This window comes from Hyperolius riggenbachi, chromosome 3, assembly GCF_040937935.1.
Source record: "Hyperolius riggenbachi isolate aHypRig1 chromosome 3, aHypRig1.pri, whole genome shotgun sequence".
Classification (NCBI taxonomy): Eukaryota; Metazoa; Chordata; class Amphibia; order Anura; family Hyperoliidae; genus Hyperolius; species Hyperolius riggenbachi.
In genome coordinates this window covers 68328683-68352719 of record NC_090648.1, presented here as the reverse complement: position 1 = coordinate 68352719, position 24037 = coordinate 68328683, and the positions used below count along the sequence as shown (strand labels likewise).

The window sequence follows — 24037 nt, the reverse complement described above, 5'->3', positions numbered from 1 at the left end:
CCAGTGTAAAGTGTCATAGCTCTCTGCTCTGTGACCTGACAACATGTACGCAGAGGTGGATTAAGATGTGGTAGACTTGGGGCCCATTTGTGGTCCATTTTGTAAGCTGAAGTGGGGAGTGAGGTCAGAGAAGGTGGCAGGTGGTCCCCTTGATGCCCACTAGGCCCCAAGCACCTGCCTAGGTTGCCTGGTGGATGATCCTGCTCCTGATGCATTTCTGCTTAAAGTGAACCAGAGAAGAAGCACCCTCATGTATTTTACCATATATATCAGTGGGAACATTAGAGAAAACACCTACCCTGCTCTCCATTTCATCCTCACTGCTAAAAGTGTCTGTTATCAGCTGTGATAAGAATCCCCGACTGAGCATGCAGTCTGGCTTTGCCGGGAATGATTATAGCTGAGTCATTATAGCAGAGCCACAAGAGGGCAGGCTTGGGCTTGAAAGGACACCAGAGAAGACAGACTCAGCTATAATCATTCAGTAGCAAAGCCAGACTGAATGCTCAGTCGGGGATCCTTAGCAGTGGTGATAAGATTAAGGGCTCTTTCACATCAGACAACGCGAACAGGAGCCGTTCTCCTGCACGCATTGTCTGCCTGCGGCGTGTCGTCGGGTATCTGCGGTGCGACGCAATCAGCGGCGGTAGCTGGTAATTAAACCCGACGGAAAACGCCGGCTCGCGGGTGCGTTGGAGGAAAAACTGCGCCCGGGTGCGTCGGAACCGCAACGCATCGAAACGCAGCGTCGAGTGTGAAAGGTAAAATGAAAGTCTATGGACTTTCATCTTACCTTGGTTAACGCAAACGGCTTCAGTTTGCGTTAACGCAGAAAGTCTGCGCTAATGTGAAAGAGCCCTAAACAGAGAACAATGAAACAAAGAGCAGATTAGGTGTTTACTGTCATGTTCCCACTGATTTATAAGGTAAAATACATGAGGGTGCTTCGTCTCTGGTTCTCTTTAAAGCCCCATTTTACTTACAATCACACTTGACTGTCCACCAGTGTTGGGTAAGAGGATATTGTGAAATTCCTGAGGAAAATTCTCTTTATTGATTGGCCATCCCATGAAGAAGGTGAGGCCACAAGTAAGTACAACAGCTGCCAAAATAGAAAGAAGGGGAGCAGTGATGGAACCCAAGGAGGATCTGCAGCCAGGGGGCGGAGCAGTGAGCTGGCTGGAAGCAAAAAGTCCAAGAAGAGCAGGCTGACAGGGCAGTTTCTGGTCAATAGTCCAAATGTTGGGCAAGCCTGATCTAGATTGTCCTGGATTTATGAAAAATTGCAGGTATGTGTACACCTGACTGCTATCACATGACCGGAGCACTACTAAACTAGCCAACCCTCTCTCTATTATAGTTTGTTTGCCAACCTACCTGCACCACCAGACAACTTTTCATAAATTCAACCTCGGTTTGCAGTGATGTGATGAGCAAAATAATCCCCCTAACAAGCCTGCACTGACCTAAGGAAAGAATTTATATTGGCCTATTAAATCCTCCATCTGTTTCTTTTTTTTCAATCTCACTGCAATGTGGAAATTCAGGATCTAATTCAATTAACTTTTCTCCTGAGTTTTCTCACAGGTAGTAGCGTAGCTTAGGAGCTGTGGGCCCCAGTGCAAGTTTTACATTGGGTCCCCTTAAGCAGGGCCGGTCCTAGACTTTTTTCTGCCTGAGGCAAACTTATGAGAATGCGCCCCCCCCCCCCCCTTTCCCGATTTGGGATGATCACACCGCAGTAGACAAGTTATTCTGCTTCATTTGATGTTTCCAGTCAGCAAGGGAGTATATGCAACAACTTGAGACATGACACGCTGCAGCTCATCACAATGCCAAACTTGCAGGCTTACTGCGAGTCTGTGACAATCAAACTGCCCACCCTCAGCCAGTCGGCTGTCCTCTATTCCTCCTCAGTCAGGAGAGCAGTGCCACCTCCTCCCTTCTGCTATGCAAGCCAAATGAAACACTACTCCTCTCTTGCCTCCCCCTCCTCGCTCACTGTCAGACTCCTCACACAGCACAACAAGCTTCACCTCAGTCACTCTCCTCTCACTTCTCTTCCTACTCTCACTGCATGCTTTAAGTGTAAAGTACAAACATGCTGCCCCTGTAATCTCTGCGTCTGATGCAAGTGTTTCAGTTTGCTTCATGAGAGAACCAGCCCTGCCTTTAAGTGCTCTCTGCATAACAATCAGTATGGAGCACCAAAACCTGCCAAGGACATGTGCAGTGTCAGAGAGGTGCAGAGAGGTGGGGAGGAGAAGAACAGTCTATAAATGGTTACAACTAACCAAAGCACATACAAAGGTGATCATAACCAGCATAGCACCAATAAAGGGCTAATAAAGCAGTTTAAAAAGGGCCCCTACTGGGCCCCTCTGGTCCAGGCCAGGGGCCCTGGTGGGGTCGCTACCTCTGCATCCCCTATTGCTATGTCACTGCTCATAGGAGATATTTTCTCACTTGATCAATAAACTGCTTTTTCAGGTCCCATCAAGCAAGCTTGTAGTTTTCAATTGTTACAAATAACTTAAGATTGTAAACCTTCGGTTAGGGTCCTCCTCCTTGTGTCTCCTACCTGATCATGCACCTCCATTACCATGCAACCATGCTATGTAATTGAGTGAACTCGACTTGCCTAATCTCCATGCTCCCATCCAGTGACTAAACATTACCTTGTACTCATACTGTGCTGCATGATCTGGTCTTTGTTGTATTTCTGTATTGTCATATTGCTGTATGTCACCCCTAAATATTGTCTGTAACCTTAACTAATGTCCAGCACTGCGTAATATGTTGGCGCTTTATAAATAAGTAAATAAATAATAGTGTGATACCACCTCTCTAACCATTTTAGTACTTTCCACTTGTTTCTTGCTGAAATAGTATTTTGTAGATTAAATAGAAACATCTATCTATCTATCTATCTATCTATCTATCTATCTATCTATCTATCTATCTAATCTATCTATCTATCTATCTATCTATCTATCTATCTATCTATCTATCTATCTATCTATCTATCTATCTATCTATCTATCTATCTATCTATCTATCTATCTATCTATCTATCTATCTATCTATCTATCTATCTATCTATCTATCTATCTATCTATCTATCTATCTATCTATCTATCTAAACATCTGGGAGTAAAGTTAATTGGGAGGATCATGGTCTAGTTCGGTTCCCTGATACAAAAGAACCACTGTGTAACTCCATGGTGTGATGTCAAGTCTGGCCGCACGATGTCCCCCGCGCTCTCCTGTCCGAGACAAAGCTTCTACTGTTAATCGACAAGATGTGATATCCTAAACGGCCACAAGATGTCACCCGTGCAATCGACCCGTATTTTCCATTGCATGACGTCAGCTCCCCTCCTCCTGGCCGCTGCGTGTCGCCGTATTCAGTCCCAGTCCCCTCCCTCCACCCATAACTCCCCGCGCCGAGCCTTGTGCCCGCCTCTGGAAAGATGGCGGCGGTGTCGGTGTTTCCCGGCGTGCGGCTCCTGAGTATCGGGGACGCGAACGGGGAGATCCAGAGACACGCGGAGCAGAGGGAGCTGCGGCTGGAGGCCCGGGGGGGCGGGGACATCGCGCTCTATAATGGTAGGTGTACATTGGGAGGGATGGGAGAGGCCAGGGGCTCAGGCATTGCGCCATAGACCGCAGTGCATAGTGCTGGAGCCTCCTGCAGATTCCCAGCCAGAGACCCCGGCTTTGTAGGGTTGTCTCTTCCTGGAGGGGCTCACTGTCTCCCAGTTGTAACTATAGGTGGCCACTAATGATCCAATCTCTTTCATCCAATTTTACCAAATCTATGTAGTAGAAGGGTAAATTGAGTAAATATATTGAATGGATAATTTAGGCAGTACCTTATATGATATAGAAATAAGATTGGGTAATAAAGATTGGATCATTAGTGGCCACCATAAAGGTGACCCCACACACCATACAATTTAAAAAAAATGTAATTCAAGAATCCCAAACAACTTTTCTGATTGTAACATTTGAAAAATCTGACCAATGTGTTGCACGCTTGTGTTCATTCCTCCCCCCCCTTAATTATTCACAAATATATAAATGCTGACAAAATTGCCTGGGTCTAACCATCGAGAGCCTGTTTTCACTTGTGCCGCACGCTGCTGCAAGACGCGTGGCGGCACTTTCTGGTGTGCGGATACAGACGAATCCCATCAGCTGTGCCATGCACGGCTATGAAATTCGCACCGAAAGGGATGGCGATGTCAGGCGAATTGCTAGCGCAAGCGATTAGGCTGGCGGCACCATTGTTTCGTATGGCAGGGTTTTGTCTGGGGGGAAACTGCAGCCCCTAAAATATACCTTAGTGTTAAATTAAATTCAAAAAGGATGCCTAATGCGTGTATGGGGAGCTGTGGGGATCCTTACTGCACCTCTCGTGCTTTGGCGTCTCCCTCTGTTTTCCGGTATTCAATTCCTCCTCTTCCTGGTTGGTGGGTTCATTGACCTCCAACTTGGACATCCTGCCCAGTATGTACGCTAGGCTGCCTTGCCACCATGTGATCGCACTGACGTCATATGGCATTGCTGGGGAGTGTGGTGACAAGGTGAACTAGTGGACATATTGCGCAGCATAGTATGTCCAGGTCAGAGTTCGCCGACCAGGAAGAGGAGGAATTGAAATAATGACAGAGAACGGAAGGAGACGCTGGAGCATGAGAGGTGCAGTAAGGATCCGCATAGCTCCCCAAACACACATTAGGCGCCCTTTCTGAATTTAATTTAGCTCTAAAGTTTACTTTAAGAAAATGAGTCTACCCTACAACATTCAGTTTCCCAAAAATGTATCAGAAAAAAATCCACCGCTCTTGATTGACTTATACTGTATTGGAGAAAAAATGGGAAGTTTGTTACAGATTTCCCGAATGAATGAAAAAGATGTTTTTACTTTTTTATTGAATTGCTGTTAAATTGGGCCATTTTATTGTATCATGTGTGGCAACCTTAACTGGTGTCCAGATTGCTCCAATCACCCTGTATAAACAGGTGTGCCCATGGAATGCTGCCATTCAATTCGCTTACCGTGGCAAAGCAGGACATTCTTTATTGCTGTCCAAAGAAAACTGAGACACTTGTTGCTGGACGTTTTTTTAGTTATGTAATTTTTCTTTATAGAAAAAGAAACTCTTGAGTATTAATTGGCTGGAATGTGGTAAAGACACACCCAGGAATTTATATGCCTGCAGAATAATAATAGTCACCTACTTCAGGCACCTACAAGCCTTTCCATATGTCTCCATGGCAGCAGGGACTTAACCCTATCGTGCTGCCATGGAGACATCTGGAAAGGAAAATTGCCGGCAGGTAAGTATCCAATTTTCCGTTATACTAATTGGATAGGCAAGACTTTTTTTTTTTTTTTAGTACAATCAACAGCTAGCTTTCAGATAGGTTGTAATAAACTCAGCCCACACTATTTGGCCATTCACAATGCTTTGTTGCGTACCTTACCTCAGTAGACAGGAGCATCTGGGTCCCTTTTCTTCCTTGAAGCTGTGCTCCTCACTGTGTACTTCAGCTGCACTGCACAAGTGCGCGTACCATACTTGTGCCTCTGCAGTAGCATGAAGCTGCTTGTGCACAGTGCAAAAATCTGCACAAGCGGCTAAGCTTGCACCTGTGCAGTGCAGCTGTGCTCGTACACGGACTGTAGCGCAGCCATAAGAATATATTCAATAAGCCTTGCCAAAATTGTCCAGGGAGTCCCACTGCTGGAGTGGCGAGGTCAAGGAGGTTATAGGAAGCTAACTTCCTAACTAAGCTAACTAACCAGAGGCTTCCCTCTTTCAGAGGAGCTGTCTAACTTTTGCAGAACATTTTGCTTCAGGGTCTCTTTTTTTTAAAAAAAAAAATCCAATGGGTCAGCACCACTGTAAAAATAAAAAATTAACTTATTTCATTTAAAAAATAAACAGCAGACAGCTGATAAAATAAACTGTTTATAGAGAAACCGTAACCAAGAATTAAACTTCATCCCAATCAGTAGCTGATACCCCCTTTCCCATGAGAAATATTTTCCTTTTCACAAACTGATCATCGGGGGGGGGGGGGGGGGGGGGGGGTCTGTATGGCTCATATTGTGGTGAAACCCCTCCCACAGTGTGATGTCAGGACCATGGTCCTGGCAGTTTCCTGTCTGTGAACCTTGTTGCATTGTGGGAAATAACTGTTTACAGCTGTTTGCAGCCACCAAAAAAGCAAGCAGCAGCTACTTCCAGTGACATGACCTACCAGCAGTAAAAATGTCACCATGTGATAAATGTAAATCAGGGTGAGGAAAGCTTTTACAATGGGCAAACACTGACTAAATCATTTATACATAATTATTGTAAAAATGAAGTAATTTTTATTACATTATTTTCACTGGAGTTCCTCTTTAAGGGCACCGTCTTTGACATGAGACTAGGGTTCAAATCCTGGCCGGGGTCAGTACCTTGGGCAAGACTTCCCCTTAGTGGCTGCATCTCTTGAGCGCTTTGAAACCAACAGGGTAATAGCACTATACAGATCTTAAGGTGCCCATACATTTACTCAATTTCCCGTCGGTAGCAGATTTCATCACATCATCGAATCTGCTGTGAAATCAATTACGTAAACGCGGACTGATTTCTAACCGAAATCGTCCGATTCCGTCGATCTGTCCAGGCAGAAAATGTAGCTAGATCGCCGGCTGGTCGGGAGCGCGTTGTTGCCGGCGTTCCATTCAGCGACAACTGACGCAGAAATAATCTCACCTGTTCCGCCAGCATGAGTCCCCTGTTCCGTGCTGACACTTTCTCCAGCTGGCCTTCTTCATCTTCACTTCCTGTCCCGACCTGTGACCAGAGGAAGTTCAAACAGTAGAGGGCGCGCTACTGTTTGAATGTCCCCTCCTCACAGGATGGGACAGGAAGTGAAGATGAAGAAGGCCACCCAGGGAAAGGGACAGCACGGACCCAGGGACTCGCGCCGGCCGACAGGTAATGTATTGCTGCTGGCCAGGGGAGTACACTGGGCGGAAGGTTGCAGCTCCACGGATTGTGAATCGATTTCATGCTGAAATTGATTCAAAATCTGTGTGCAGTGTATGGGCAGCCATTAGATCCCTCTCTGATCGGATTCGGTCACAGAGGGATCTAGCTGTTGGTCGATCTGTTGGCAATCTACCAGGGTATGGCTGCCTTTAATTCGGTAGGATTCCTGCTACGCTGTTAATGTTATCAGCTTATTGTTTATGCATTGAAGAAATAATAGAGCTCATTTATTGTGATGCTGACCCATTGGCTCTTTTCCTATTGTTGATGGTCCAGGAGGTACTTGTATAGGAGAGGCTGGGGGTCTGGGCATGCAATGAAACCGCTGCAGCTTGAATGCTCTTCCATCTTGTTCTCTTGTAATGTTTCACCCCTTTACCGGTGCCATTTTATTGATACTGTATTATTCACTTCAGGCATCTGTGGTTTCAGAGTTCTCCCCAGAATTCCCCCCTTCCCAAAACGCAGCTAGGCAAATTGTCCATAAAGGTAATTATACGGTTTCCCCCAAAAAGCAGATCTATAATAAGGCGGCATTTCCATTACACCAGATGTCCAATGTAGAAACCATTACTCAAAAATGTCAAATGCAGAAACCATTACCCCAATGTCAAATGTAGGTCAGACTGGTGCTGTGGGTAGGTAGGACAAGCTGGTGGCTAGTGAGTTGGACTAGTGTGTTAGGTAGGTAAGGCTGCTGGCTAGCGGGGTAGATGGGGCAAAAACACGGATCACATACGGATCCGTGTTGCATGGAAAGAAAGAGTCTGGATTTGACACTTTTTCCTGAACTGGACGGGAAAATGTGTCCAATGCTAGCCTATTAGAATGGACACTGTCCGCTCTCATTAGGCTAGTCGCCGTCATGACGTCCTACTAGCACGGCTCGCTGTCCATCACCGCTGCCCGGTCCATTCTGAAGAGCCCAGAGGCATGGGGATTCTCCATTGTGCTGCAATAGACCAGTGGGAATCCTCAGCAACAGAGAATTCTCATCGGTTCATGTTTAACCAATGAAAATTCCCCGTTGCTAGCAGAGATGCTCTCACGAGTATTAACGAGTCAGGGCTGGTGCACACCGAGCGGCTTTTTGGGCGTTTTCAGATCCGCTTGCGGCTGCGGATCTGCTTGGTCAATGTATCTCAATGGGGTGGTGCACACCAGAGCGGCAGGCGTTTTGCAGAAACGAAAAATGCCTGGGTGAGGCATTTTTTGGATTGCGGATGCGTTTCTGCCTCAATGTTAAGTATAGGAAAAACGCAAACCGCTCTGAAAAACGGCACTTCAGAGCGGTTTTGCAGGCGTTTTTGTTACAGAAGCTGTCCAGTAACAGCTTTACTGTAACAATATATGAAATCTACTATACTGAAAACCGCAGCAGCAATCCGCAAAACGCCTCATAAAAATAAAAAAAAGCGTTTAAAAATCTGCTAGCGTTTTGCGGATCTGCTAGCGGGTTTTGGTGTGCACCAGCCCTCAGTCATGATTTAAATGAGCTTCAATTAGCTCAGGTGTGCGGCAGAGAGTGAAGGGGTTATTTACCCATAAGTGCGCGTCCCCCCCTGCACTCCAAATAGCTTGCATGGGTCCTGTTGGTCGCGTTGCAAGCCTCCCTGCTCAACTTCCTCCTTCAAGCTGGAAGGAGGAAGTGCATGGTGGTGACCTTTGCTTGACATATTTTGGCAAGTTACAGGGAAAAAAGTTACAAAAAATTAATTTGATCACTTTTTGCACAGAAATCCTAGGGAAATTGAACGCTAGGGAGGTTAAACACCAGTTACCTGGCAGACCTGCTGGTCTGTTTGGCTGCAGTAGTGTCTGGATCACACCAGGAACAAACATGCATGTATTGTCAGATATGACAATGTCAGGAACACATGCTTGTTCAGGGTCTATGGCTAAATGTATTAGTGGCAAATGATCAGCAGGACAGCTAGTCAACTGGTAAGTAAATAAATATGGCAGCCTCCATATGCTTCTAGTAACAGTTGTGCTTTAAAGAGACTCTATAACATCGAAAATATCCCCTGGGGGGGGTACTCACCTCGGGTGGGGGAAGCCTCCGGATCCTAATGAGGCTTCCCACGCCGTCCTCTGTCCCACGGGGGTCTCGCTGCAGCCCTCCGAACAGCCGCCGACAGACCCGACTGTCAATTCAATATTTACATTTGCTGGCTCCAGCGGGGGCGCTGTACCTGCTTTCGGCTCGGGAATAGACGGAAATACCAGATCTCAGTCGGGTCCGCTCTACTGTGCAGGCGCCGGAGACTTGCGCCTGCGCAGTAGAGCAGACCCGACGGCGATCGGGTATTTCCGCCTACTTCGGAGCCGTCAGAGCGCCTGCGCAGGAGCCGGGAAGGTAAATATTTACGTCGCCGCTGTACGGAGGGCTGCAGCGAGGCCCCCAAGGGACGGAGGACGGCGTGGGAAGCCTCGTTAGGATCCTGATGCTTCCCCTTCCCGAGGTGAGTACCCCACCAGGGGACATTTTGATGTTACAGATTCTCTTTAAGGTACACACACGTCCAATAAAGTGCACGCCTGACACCACAACAAACCGTTTACACAACTTGTATTTTCTGTGCACTAATTGACTGCCTCATCAACATATTACGCATGCAATGAAAACGGACAGCACGACAGATACCCGAGGTGACATGAGATAAGGTGTGTACACGCGCAGTACAGCAGCCAACGACGGATCCGTCGGCACCTCCCGCTGGGCGGATTTTCAGCAGACTGTAGTGCATGTGTACGCACTGTCGGCGGACTGATAAGGCGGATCGTTCAGGAACAGCCTTATCAGTCCGCCGACAGTGCGTACACATGCACTACAGTCTGCTGAAAACCCGCCCAGCGGGAGGTGCCGACGGACCCGTCGTTGGCTGCTGTAGTGCGTGTGTACGCACCTATAGACATGAGTATGTACAGTGCCAAGCACACAGATAACTACGCTGTTCCTTTTTTTTTTTTTTTTCTCTGCCTGAAAGACTTAAATATCAGGTATGTAATTGGCTGACTCAGTCCCGACTCTGACAGGAAGTGACCCTGACTGATAAAGTCCAACTATAAAACATTTTTCTAGCAGAAAATGGCTTCTGAGAGCAGGAAAAAGATGAAAAGGGTCAATAGTTCATATATTTTAGCTCTGGCATACTTAAATGGATGCGTCATTGAACAAAAACAATAAAAGTAGATTTAAACATAAAATAAAACTGGAATATCTTAAGTCATTTTTAAAAGAAGGAAGATAGATACAATTGTTTATTTCATTAGTTTTATTTTTGCCTCGGGTGTCCTTTAAGGTGCCCATACATGGTACAGTGTTTTTTTAATTTTTTTGATTAGATGAATTAGTTTAATTATTCCGTTAGATCGAATATAAAGATTTTTACAACGTGTCAGATTGGATTTTTATTGAAAAAAACAGGATAATTGTGTGTTTTTCTTGATCGAAAAAAGATTCTTTTAAACTTTCATTCGATAGTTTTGGACGAATAAACGGGAAAATTAAACGTTTTTACTGTACCACTGTATGGGCACCATAGCAGTTGGGAGTTGATTCACTGGATGGATCGAGCAAACTGCCTGTAAGTCGCTCGTGTAGTCATTTACATGCACCTGATTGTAGTCCAACAAACCAAAATCAGGCGGTTGGGTGTGTGTATGGGCCTTTACTCTGTTAAAATGTCCCAGTACTAAAAATTGCAGTTGAAAAAAGTCAAAGAATCTGTGGGAAAATGTGGTTCATCTGAACACCTTCTATTGCTCTGTGATGCATATATTGTACATGTCTAGTATTATTCTTTTGATTTCAGCAATCCACTTTGGATAGAGATGAGACCTCTAGAATGGAAGACAGTTTAAGAAAAGCTGACTTTCACTTAATTTGCTTTTACTAATATCTGTTTAAATAAGAACTTTACAGGCATGATTCATTGTGGAAATTTCCAGTGTTCATGTCTTTAGGCCAGGGGTGGACAGTGTGTAGTCCCAGAGCCTGTCTGTCCAATCCAGGAACCAGCAGGAAGGTTTTATTAGCCAGCGCAATTGAGGGGTTTTATTGAAAAACACAAGTTAGGCGCCTGCTGTCATTTTCCGAGGAGTCTTGACTACCTAGATATCAGAGTTGCTCTACCACTGCCTTAAAGCCGAACTACAGTCTTTATTTCCACACGCCATTATAAGTCTTAAAGGGAACCTGTAATGAGGGGGAAAAAAAACAGTTTAACTTACCTGGGGCTTCTACCGGCTCCCTGCAGACGTCCTGTGCCCCCGCTGGTGCGCAAAGATCCTCCGGTCTCCCGCCACGACTCACTTGCCTTACTCCAGACTTACAAGTATACTGCGTCTGCGTGGCCGTGGTAGGAACGTGTCCTCACTCAAGCTCACGTCGCCAGTAGTGTCCTGCGCAGGCACAGTTGGAGACAGTTTCGTATGGCGGCGCAGGTTGCTACTGGCAACTGTGGCAGTTGACTGAAGGAAACAAAAGTGAGCTGCTGCGTGGGACCGTAGGATGGCTTTGTCCTGGTGCGGACACATGTCTGCAGGGGGTCGGTAGAAACCCCAGGTAAGTTAAACTTTTTTTTTTTTTTCCCTTTCACTACTGGTTTCCTTTAACCTCCTGAGCGTTCTGGACGAGCTGAGCTCGTCCAGAGATGCAGGAGGGTGCCGCTCAGGCCCTGAAATAAAAAGGAGCACACGCAGCCGGCACTTTGCCAGCCGCGTGTGCTACCTGATCGCCGCCACAGCTCGGCAATGTGCCGCGTGTAGCGGCGAAAGAGGGTCCCCCCAGCCGCCCGAGCCCAGCGCAGCCGGACCAAACAGTTCCGGCTAGCGCTAAGGGCTGGATCTGAGGCGGCTGACGTCCATGACGTCACTCCGCTCGTCGCCATGGCTCATCGCGGCCCTTCTTGTTACTTCTGATTGCCGGAGGCGATCAGAAGTATGGATTAGGAGCGCCCTCTAGTGGGCTTTCATGCAGCCAACTTTCAGATGGCTGCATGAAATATTTTTTTTTTTTTTATTAAAAAAAACAAACGTCCGGTCGCCAGCCTGGCGATCTTAATAGAACGCCAGGCAGGTTAAAGCAGGGCTTCGGAGTCGGGGGAATTTTGGGCACTCTCATAAACTGAGGAGTCAGATGATTTTTGTACAAAATCCACAGCCCTGTTAAGGAATTAAACTAAGGAGTCGGAGCCATTTTGGGTACCCGGAGTTGGAGTCCGTCGTGGTTTCATAAACTGAGGAGTCGGAGTTGGAGTCGGGAGATTTTTGTACCGACTCCACAGCCCTGCTTTGAAGGAGACCTGAACTTTTGCACAAGCCAGAAGGAAAACAGAGAAATGCTTCCTGTATGTATTTAGAGAGTTTTGCCTGTCTAATTCCCCCTCATTTGTGTATATAGGTAGTCCCCGACTTACCGACGACCTGCCAATATGAACGGCATGGATTCTCTGTTTCCATGGGAACAAGTCAAATAAAATGTTTGTTTCAAATTGGACTTGTAGTTTTTGAGAAAATAGATTTTTTTTTAAAAAAAAAGGCTTTTAAACTTGTATAAACAGGTACAGAGGGCAGATGTGACACAGAGGGGGACACTGGAGGTACAGGGGACAGAGATGGCACAATGTTCTGACTTAAAGGGGAACTGAAGTAAGAGGTATGCAGAGGCTGCCATATTTAGTTCCTTTTAATCAATACCAGTTGCCTGGCAGCCCTGCTGGTCTATTTCTTTGCAGTAGTACCTGAATAACACCAGAAACAAGCATGCAGCTAGTCTTGTCAGATCTGACTTTAAAGTCTGAAACACCTGATCTGCTGCATGCTTGTTCAGGGGCTATGGCTAATAGTATTAGAGGCAGAGGATCAGCAGAGCTGCCAGGCAACTGGTATAGCTTAAAAGGAAATAAACATGGCAGCCTCCATATACCTCTCTCTTCAGTTGTCCTTTAATAACAGATTCAGGTTAAGAATGAACCTACAGTCCCTATCTCATTCGTTAACCGGGGACTACCTGTAATCACAAGTTGTATTCTGATCTCCCCCAGTGTAGTTGTGAAGAGTGCACCACCATTCTGTTGCTAAATCAGGCACATGTATCATTTTTACCATGGCAAGTTGTAGAATACATTTTGGTGTGTTTTAGGGGTTATCAGGCTAATATTACCAAAATAAGCGCTACTTACCGGGGGCTTCCTCCAGCCCCAAGCTCCCTGCAGGCGCAGTCCGCTCCGGTCCACGTGTCTGTGATTGACAGCGCCGCTCGCGCATGCGCAGTACATCGCCGGGGACTGGGAGGGAGCTGCGGTGACCGGCTGCGGGGAGAGCTGCGGCGAGGAACATGCTGGGGGCTGGAGGAAGCCCTGGGTAAGTAGCGCTTATTTTGGTAATATTAGCCTGATCACTCCTATAAAGCTTGGAGCCAAGTCGCATAAAATAAAGAAAAAAAAGGGTAGGGATAAATTCAATCCAACATAAAAAGTAATTTTCAAAATTATTATCAAACTTAAGTTTTTTAGAAAAACTACGAGACGTGGTAACATTGTAACTGTGGTAAGCAGTAGAATAGATTTTAGGGTTGAGGTCCATGTCTTGTATATTCTTTTTGGCCACAAACGTAAGCAAAAGCAATTTTATTTTCACATGTTCTGTACCAAAATAAGACTTGTAAAATCAAAATAGTGACAGAAAATATCATCATTTAGGTATAAGTAGTAATAAAGTTATTGTCGAATGGGTGCAGCACTGATATGTGAAAATTGTTCTGGTCAGGGAAGTGGTTAAACAATACCAGCAGTGTCTGAATCACACCAGAAACAAGCATGAAGGGAATATTGTCAGATCTGACAATGTCAGAAACACCTGATCTGCTGCATGCTTGTTCAGGGTTGATGGCTAAAAGTATTAGAGGCAGAGGATCTGCAGCATAGCCAGGCAAATATGGCAGCTTCCATATAACTCGCACTTTAGGTGCCCTTAAAAGTTTAAAGGAAGCTCAAGTCTGGGTGGGAGACGAAGGTCTGACGAAGGTCTGAAGGAGGCTGGAGAAAGGTCCAGGTATGTGTGAATTTTCCACCCAACACCATTTCGGGTACACATAAAGGGTGTTGAGGCCAAAGCAGGTCACTTGGGTGCTGGCAGCAGTTGCGGCTATAGGCAGCACAGATATCAGGTTTACTTTGTTTTCCTTGTACCTGGACTTGAGCAGTAAGGTTCAGGGCTGACAGAAGCTAAGATGGACACCAGCATGAGGATTAATGAACCATTTTACAGTATAACTGAAGCTAGAGAGATATAGGCTGCCATATCTCTCCCTCTAGATTGTAAGCCTTTGGGCAGGGTCCTCCTCTTGTGTCCTACCTGATCATGCACCTCCATTACTGTGAACCCATGCTATGCATTTGAGTGAACCTAACTTGCCTAATCTCCATGCTCCCCTCCAGTGACTGACTAAGCATTACCTTGTACTCATACTGTGCTGTGTGATCTGGTTTTTCTTGTATTCCTGTATTATCATATTGCTGTATGTCACCCCTAAATATTGTCTGTAACCTAAACTAATGTCCAGCGCTGCGTAATATGTTGGCGCTTTATAAATGCAATAAATATGTATTTCATTTTAAGCAATACCAGTTGCCTGGCAGTCCTGCTGATCCTGTGTCTCTAATACGTTTAGCCACAGCCCCTGAACAAGCATGCAGATCATGTGCTCTGACTGAAGTCAGACTGGATTAGCTGCATGCTTGTTTCAGGTGTGTGATTCAGCCACTACTACAGCCAAAGAGATCAGCAGGACTGCCGGCAACTGGTATTGTTTAAAAGGAAACATCCATATCCCTCTCAGTTTAGGTTCCCTTTAAAGTGTAACTGTCGGGCATAGAATAAAAAAATCAATTCTTTAGTTTTATCTGGTAAACAAGTAATATGGATGCTAACCAGGCATTTCAAAAGTTAATATCTCTATTACTTTTCTTGTTTATAACCTGACTCTTATTTGGTACATTGCCCCACAAAGGAAGTTGCAAGGCATGCTGGGTTGTCTTTTTTTTTTTTTTTTTTTTTTGCTTCTTTATTTCCCCTCAGACTTAACTAATGTACAGAAGCAAAAAATGACAACCCAGCATGCCCTGCAACTTCCTTTTTGTGTACCAAATAAGAGTCAGGTAAACTGGGGACTGATCATTTATCAACAAGAAAAGTAATAGTGATATTAACTTTTGGATTGCTTGATTAGCATCCTTATTACTTGTTTACCAGATAAAAATAAAGAATTGATTTTTGATTTTATGCCCGACAGTTACACTTTAAGGCAAAATGTTGCTATCCAGCTCCAGTTTCCGCTGGTGATCTGTGCTTTCTGCTGTTACCTACCACCCCTCAGTGTATCTGTCACGAAGGACTCGAGACCTGGATAGAACGGAAAAGCCAAATTGCAGTGGAACAAACAAACGCGCTTCCTGTTTCCTTCCCAGACTTCCAATGTGGAGAGGCACCTTCCTGTGTCTGCTGTGTACGGACAGCTGGGTGGTGGTTTGGCAGAAATCTGCCACCTAGAATTGCTTGTTCCGGGTTTATTGTCCTCCGTGTGTCTCGCGCACCAGTGCAGGTCAGCAGTTCTGATTTCTGAACATGACACCTTTCTCAGCAGCGCTGCTGTAGCTGGGAGGCCAGCTGGAAGGGGTCCAGGTAGTATTTGGGAGCTGCCACACCTGACTTCATTAGAAAAGTGAAAGCTTAGAGTGTCACCTTTGTGCTAGTTTATCTACATGAAACCTGTCTGTCACAGGGGCTAAAGTCCAGCTAAATCCAAAAACAAAATAAGGCTGAGTTTTAAAAACAATAATTAAAACCTGAAGTAAAAAAAATAAACATGATATAATGAATTGTATGCGTAGTACGGATAATGAATAGAACATTAGTAGCAATGAAGTCTCATATTTTTATGTTCAGTTAAAGGAATACTATCGATTGAAACGACTTTTTTTTTTTTTTAATACTCTATTAGGGCTGGTTTAGACGGACGCTTGTGCAGCATTTACCGCCAGCGTTCAGGACTTGGCGTTAAGCGCTCCCATTCAAGTGAATGGGAGCGTTTGTACCAAGCTTTTACGCGCGTTTACACGAACGCGGCGCTCGGGTCCCGATTTTCACTGGCGTTCAAGGAGCCCCTGGAAGCTACATGCTGCTTCCAGGGGCGGTTAACCGCGACGGGTAATGTCCCCCTAGGGGAAGAAAAAACGCGGCCGCATCCGAACTTAACGCGAACGCTGCTGAAAGCCCGAACGCATTGCCACCGCGACGCCAATGAACGCGACGCCTCCAAACGTCCGTCTGAACCAGCCCTTAGTGTACACATTACCACTAGTGCTAGGGGCACTTTATTTATTCACCCAGGTCTCTCTCTCACTATCCCTGCTTAAAAATTCATTTCTCACACAGCTCATAGTAGTTTGGGTCACCCTGCTGCTTGTCACACAGCTCACAAATATATTTCACTGTGTCACTCACAGCATGAGGAGAAATAGGCGGATCTGAGGTGGTAACAGGTAACTAAATGAGCTGTAATATTGCTGGAATGTAACAAGCTATAACACTAGTATGTGTTTACACTCAGACTGGCTGCCTGCTTGAGGTGATTCACTCCAGGCTGCATCCACTTTACAATCTGCTGAGAGGGGCAGACCACTGTCTACAATTAGCATTATTAGTATCTTTATCAGTAAAGAGAAGCAAAGATAAACACACATTGCTAGAATCTTTAAAGAGACTCTGTAACTTTAAAAAGATCCCCTGGGGGGTACTCACCTCGGGTGGGGGAAGCCTCCGGATCCTAATGAGGCTTCCCACGCCGTCCTGCGTCCCACGGGGGTCTCGCTGCAGCCCTCTGAACAGCCGGCGACAGGCCCGACTGTAATTTCAATATTTACCTTTTGCTGGCTCCAGCGGGGGCGCTGTGGCTGCATTCGGCTCGGGAATAGACGGAAATACCCGATCTCCGTCGGGTCCGCTCTACTGCGCAGGCGCCGGAGACTTGCGCCTGCGCAGTAGAGCGGACCCGACGGCGATCGGGTATTTCCGCCTACTTCGGAGCCGACAGCCATCAGAGCGCCTGCGCAGGAGCCAGGAAGGTAAATATTACGTCACGGCTGTACGGAGGGCTGCAGCGAGACCCCCGAGGGACGCAGGACGGCGTGGGGAGCATCATTAGGATCCGGAGGCTTCCCCCACCCGAGGTGAGTACCCCCCAGGGGACGTTTTGCCATTACAGTTCCTCTTTAACCCCTTACCACCATATCAACAAGATTCTTTCAGCAAGGTGATAATTAAACAATAAACTGAGGAGTTGATAGCAACTCCCCTTTGCAGAGACCTGGTCTAGTCCTCTGGGAGCTCAGTATTAGATACATTTTGTATCCAACACTGAAGTCAGTTGGAGGATTTTACAGCTGAGAGGAACAGCTGTGTGAGGAATCAAATTGCTCCTAGTACTTGCCCTAATGTGTGCTACAACATACAGCATTTAAAAATAAATGCATACATCGATAGTATTCCTTTAAAGAGGAGCTGTTAGGTATAGGGTCTCAGAGAAAATAAACACATATATCAGTAGCTAAAGATTGGCTGTACTTACATTACATATGCATTTCACTGTCCACGTTTGGATTTCACAGAATTTGTATATAGTATATGCAGAGATAGATGCTCCTGACAGCTCATGGCAGGCTCCATGTTTGTGAAGCCAAATGTGTCGTCATGTCCTGCCTGCTTCTGATCACAGATACACTCGTTCTTGAACAACACGGTGTGCAGTGAATATTAATGAGCCATGTGGCTAGGAACAATAGCTGACTCCTGCAGTGTAGTCTGCCCGGAGATTTATCAGTGCTTCGCTCTGGACTGATTACACAAGCTGCTGTACCGTCTCATTAGCAGCCGAGGGGAGGGCCCCAGAATGCTTTGCAGTTTAGCTGCGGCTTGCGTCTTTATGGGTCTATAACAGAGGTTAAGATAAGCACACATCAAAGGTAACTGAAATGTTTATCTTCACTAATGGCTTTTGAGCTTCCTTCTAAACTGTTTAACACAGGAGAATAGAGGTTTAAATTAGCTTCTGCAGCCTGACAGTTACTCTTTAAGCCCCGTCTTCACCATACAATTTTTTTTTTGTTCGATTCGACTATAGTCTGTACACACGCCCGATTTAGCGGGTGAACGACGGGACGTTCAAACGACCCGTCGTTCGTGGAAATCCGACGTGTGTATGGGCCTTTAGTCCGACATGTCCGATCAAGATTAGATTCAATGTGCCATTGTTTTGCAATGGCAAATTGATTCAAATCTGATCCCGATCGGACATGTCTGATTGAATCGGACAAAAATTTTTATGATGTAGCCCAAAGAAAAAAGAAAAATAATCTATATAAAGTCCCATACTTTATATAGATTTTTTTTTTATAGAGCGTTGCATCATTCTGTGATATTTGCAGTTTAGAAACCACACTCTGTTTTTAATCTACAATACAGCAGAAATAATGACCTTTCGATCTTTCCTTATCTCAAGCTATCTCTCACGGTTTCTTTGCTGTTTAAAGGGAACCTTATGAACCATTAAAGCACAGGTGTGGAACTCCAGGCCTGGAGGGCCAGATCCATGCCAGTGTTTAGGAGGGACTGAGAAAGAGAGGAATGTGTTCTACCTGATGGACCGCACCTTTCCTGATTCAGACCCATCAATTAATTTGAGCTGTATCAAAAATGTGTGAGGATCTCGGCCCTCATAGGACCGGTTTGACATCTCTGCTTTAAATGGATATGGATGTTTCCTTTTAAAGGTGAACTGAAGTAAGAGGTATATGGAGGCTGCCATATTTATTTCCTTTTAATCAATACCAGTTGCCTGGCAGCCCTGCTGATCTATTTCTCTGCAGTAGTATCTGAATAACACCAGAAACAAGCATGCAGCTAGTCTTGTCAGATCTGACTTTAAAGTCTGAAACACCTGATCTGCTGCATGCTTGTTCAGGGGCTATGGCTAATAGTATTATGCTGGGGATACACGGTACATTTCTGTACCGTGTATCGACCAGCTGATAATATTCAACTGGCCCGATCAAGCCGCTCGACCCCCGCCCACTCGATTCCCGCCGGCGGACAATGGCAGGGAATCGAGTGGCTGATAAGGACCGCCGGCGGGGACGTGCAAGGATCGATGAGCGGGGATGCGGCAGGGGTCGATCTCGACCATGTATGCCCAGCATTTGGCTGAATCACACACCTGAAACAAGCATGCAGCTAATCCAGCCTGATTTCAGTCAGAGCACCTGATCTGCATGCTTGTTAAGGGGCTGTGGCTAAAAGTATTAGAGACACAGGATCAGCAGGACAGTCAGGCAACTGGTATTATTTTAAAAGGAAACATCCATATCCTTCTCAGTTAAGGTTCCCTTTAAAGAGACTCTGTAACAGAAAAAGTGCCCCTGGTGGGTACTTACCTTGTGAGGGGAAAGCCTCTGGATCCTAATGAGGCTTCCCCATCCTCTGTCCCACGGCGGTCTCACTGGGCACAGGCGACAATTTTGTCATTTACCTTCCCCAGTGCAGGTGCAGTTGCGGCTCTCTGATGGGCTAAGGCGGAAATAACCAATCCCAATTGGCTACTTCTGCCTGATCCCGAGCCGAGAGCAACTACTGGTGCTGGAGCAGGGAAGGTAAATATTTACATGGCCGCCGTTCAGAGGGGCCCAGCGAGACCACCATGGGACGGAGTAGGATTGGGGAAGCCTCAGTAGGATCCTGAGGCTTCCCCCTCCCGAGGTAAGTACCCCCGAGGGGTTTTCTTTAAGTTATTCAGAAAACAGGAGAAGCTCTTTTGCATAGATAACTGAAGTTTTCACTAGAAAACAATGACTCTTTTTTCTTTGCTGCTGTTTTTGTTTTTTAGCTGTACTAAACATAAAATACATTATCTCAAGTTTATTTTCACTTCAGGTTTCCTGTAAGTGTACATGATAGGAATTGCTTTTGAAACAAAAGTTCAAAAATTCCTTTGTGCAGATGGGCACCTGTCCATCCAGGCTTCACACCAATGATGTCTCAATAGCTCTCTGGCCCAGTGCACACCAAAAACCTCTAGCAGATCTGCAAAATGCTAGATGCTTTTGAAGCAGAATTCAGAGCGATTCTAGGCATGTTTAGAGACGTTTTCTAAACATGCCTAGCGTTTTTCAGAGCGGTTTTCCACTTTCCTGTACTTAAACATTGAGGCAGAAACACCTCAGAAATCTAAAAAATGCTGCAGCCCCCGAGTTTGCGTTTGTGGGAAAAACGAACCACTCTGGTGTGCACCATCCCATTCGCTTTCATTAGCCAAGCGGTTTTCCACCTGCAAGTGTTTTAAAAACCGCTTCAGAACCGCTCTGGTGTGCACCAGCCCTCTGTGAGCAGATCATGGTCTTATGCCTGTTACACACTGTGCAATTTCCTGTAAGATTATTAAGTCAAATAGATAATTTCCGACCGGTCCAATCAAGATCAATTTTGTACAGACGTAATCGGTCAGAAAAACAATTGGAAACCTGATCGGACCTGTCGGAACTTATCGATTCCACCTGTCGTTCTGATGGAACATTGCATGGTGTGTACCAGGCATGAAAGGGGACCTGAATCGAGAGGCATATGGAGGATGCCATATTTTCCTCTTAAACAATACCAGTTGCCTGGCTGCCCTGCTGATCCTCTGCCTGTAATACTTTAAGCCAGGGGTTCTCAAACTGGGTGCCTCGGCATGCATCCCCATCCTTTGTGCATTGCCATCAGGTAATGCAACCGCACATTGATAAACAATGCGGCTGCATTACCTGCCAGCTAACCTTTAGTCCTGGCAGCCGTGGTTGAAGTTGGACATCAGTGGAAACCGGGTGAAGCAACAGATCAGTGCGCCTTAGCCTGGATAGGTAAGGAAATGGTTGCCCAGCTAACAAGGTTCCTGGAGGGTGTGCTGAGGTGATGCTGTATGATTAAAGGAGGCGTTGCTAACTGCAGTCTTCCTGTGGGGAAAATGTCTGTGCTCTACAAGATTGACTTTTTATCCTTGTCATGTTCATTCAGGGGTTGCTGACTAATGTGGTCGTCACTGACTATTTGGAGGGGGGTTTCTGCCAGGAGGGGAGTGGTCAGTCATTGACTACTTGGAGCGGGGATTCTGCCTAATAATCAACACTAGGGGGCAGGGGTAGTTGTGTAATAATGGTCATAACGGCATTTCGGTAGTTTATGCCAAGGGGATGCCTTGAAAATTTTTTAAAGCCATCAAGGGCGCCCCCACCCAAAAAAAGTTTGAGAACCACTGCTTTAAGCCATAGACCCTGAACAAGCATGCAGCAGATCTGGTGTTTTTGACCAAATTAGCCTCATGCTTGTTTCAGGTGTGTGATTCACAAACTACTGCAGCCAAATAGATCAGCAGGACAGCCAGGCAACTGGTATTGTTTAGAAGTAATTAAATATGGCAGCTACCATATAACTCACTTCGGGTGTACTGTGAGCTGTATTTTTGAACCAAATCCATAGCCTTCGTAAAAATTTAAGGAGTTGGAGCAATTTAGGGTACCTGGAGTCGGTGATTTCATAAACTTAGGAGTCTAATGATTTTTGTACCGACTCCACAGCCCTGGTAGAAAAGGTAGTGTCCTTTTTCTGCAAGGTGAAGGGACTACATGCTGGAGGGACTTAAGCCACGCGTTCCGAAATGTGTTAATGAGGCTGGACAGGGATGTCCGACGGCTGAGTGACCCCTGAGCTCCTAGGCCTTCTGCTCACCACACACAGAATCCCTTTTGTTGAGTGCCGCACATCATCTCTCCTCCGCATTGCTAGCCTATAAGCAAGTGGTGCGTGTGTTTGAAAGTCAGCCCAGAATCTCAGCTGAAAATAATTTGATGTGTGTACATAGCCTTGGGTTGCCCAAAACAATTGTGATTATTCTGGGTGCCTTTTCCAAGTGTGTTCTGGTGTTGAAAGTATACCTGAGTCGAAGCTCAGGTACAAATTGAGATACTTGCCTCGAGGGATGCCTCAGGATCTTATTGAGGCTTCCCTTGCTGCTCTGCTTTCTCCGCCGCTGAGCGCAACCCTCCGAAGATTAGCAGCAAGGCATTGTCGTGAATCATATTGGGGCTGCGCAACTTATCTTCCTGGCTCGTGGCTGTGCAAACCCGTCCGCACATGCGCAGTAAGCTGGAGCTGCGAGCTCATGTGGCTACTACACATGCGTGGACTGGCCCATGCGGTGGCCCATGCGGCCATCACCCAGGAAGATAAGCTGGACGGTCCTGATGATTTGCCTTCAGACCACAGAGGGAAGCCTCAATAAGGACGTTAGGTTTCCCTTTATTCAGGTCAGGATCTTCTGTTGAACCCATGCTTTGTCTCGGGATTACTTTAAAGTGAACCAGAGATAAAGCACCCTCATGTATTTTACCATATATATATCAGTGGGAACATGAGAGAAAACACCTACCCTGCGCTCTGTTTCATTCTTCTCTGTTTGGCCTGCTTCTAATCAGCCCTGATAAAATCCCTGACTGAACTGAATGTTCAGTCAGGGACCAGGAGGAGGGGGAGCAGCTGAGACTGACACTACAGATGTAAACACAGCCTCACAGCTTTGCACAGCTTTGTCTGGCTTTGCTCAGGAATCATTATAGTGGAGTCATTAAACCAGAGCCACAAGAGGGCAGGCTTGGGCTTGAAAAGACATCAGAGAAGACAGCCTCGGCTATAATGATTTCTGAACAAAGCCAGACTGAATGCTCAGTCGGGGATTTTATCAGGGCTGATAAGCAGGCTGAGCAGAGAAGAATGAAACAGAGCAGGGTAGGTGTTTTCTCTAATGTTCCCTCTGATATATATATATAGTGAAATACATGAGGGGGCTTTGTCTCTGGTTCACTTTAAAGAGAACCCGAGGTGGGTTTGAATAATATCTGCATACAGAGGCTGGATCTGCCTATACAGCCCAGCCTCTGTTGCTATCCCAAACCCCCCTAAGGTCGCCCTGCACTCTGCAATCCCTCATAAATCACAGCCACGCTGCTGACAAACAGCTTGTCAGAGCTGGCTGTGTTTATCTCTAAAGTGTCAGTCTGCTGCTCTCCCCGCCTCCTGCAGAACTCCAGTCCCCGCCTGCATCCCTCCCCTCCCTGCTGATTGGAGGGAAGGGATGGGGGCAGGGACCAGAGCTATGCAGGAGGAGGGGGAGCAGCCGAGACTGACACTACAGATGTAAACACAGCCTCACAGCACGGCTGTGATTTATGAGGGATTGCAGAGTGCAGGGGGACCTTAATGGGGTTTGGGATAGCAACAGAGGCTGGGCTGTATAGGCAGATCCAGCCTCTGTATGCAGATAACATTCTTTAAACACCTCGGTTTCTCTTTAAGGGTTTCCAAGGGCTGGAAGAACACATCTGATTTGTTTTATACTGGCACTGGCAGTTCCCTTCCACTTGTCTCCCCTCTCCATACAGCAGAACATCCCAATAGCTGAGCAGCATTTCTACAGCTAAAGGCTACCGTAAACAGTGATTGTTTCTGGTGACCTTAGTTGCACGTAGTTCCTCTCTGCTCTGAGATAAGCAACAACATATAAGCGTTTAAAGAAAACGTTACTTTGTTTCAGCTGATGCAAATCCTTCAATAAATCTGCAGTGTCTGCTTCCTGTTTTCATGAAAGCAGGCATAGAGTTAACATCCTGTGTTTTCAAATTAGCTGCTCTGCCAAGGCATCCAGGTGACACAGCTGAGATAAAATACAGTTGTGATTAGTCACAGATGAAGGGGCATTAGACAGGCTAAACTCTCTAAATACATACAGGGTGCTTTTCTATGTTTTCAGCCCTGTGCAAGAGTTCAGATCTACTTTAAGAGCTCGTTTCCACTATTGCGGTGCGGAATCGCCTGGATTCCACCGCTGATGAAAT

At 46.1% G+C, this 24037-nt stretch overlaps 1 protein-coding gene across 5 annotated transcripts in view; it reads left to right on the top strand.

Moving 5' to 3' along the window:
* The first annotated feature begins 3436 nt into the window (after positions 1-3436).
* CARM1 (coactivator associated arginine methyltransferase 1) overlaps positions 3437-24037 on the top strand; it is an 81128-nt gene continuing 60527 nt past the window's right edge. For all 5 annotated transcript variants that reach the window (XM_068274327.1, XM_068274330.1, XM_068274329.1 and 2 more), the window contains exon 1: positions 3437-3609. In XM_068274327.1, coding sequence (XP_068130428.1) covers positions 3474-3609 — 136 coding nt within the window. In that variant the 5' untranslated portion in view covers positions 3437-3473. The remainder of the gene's footprint in view (positions 3610-24037) is intronic.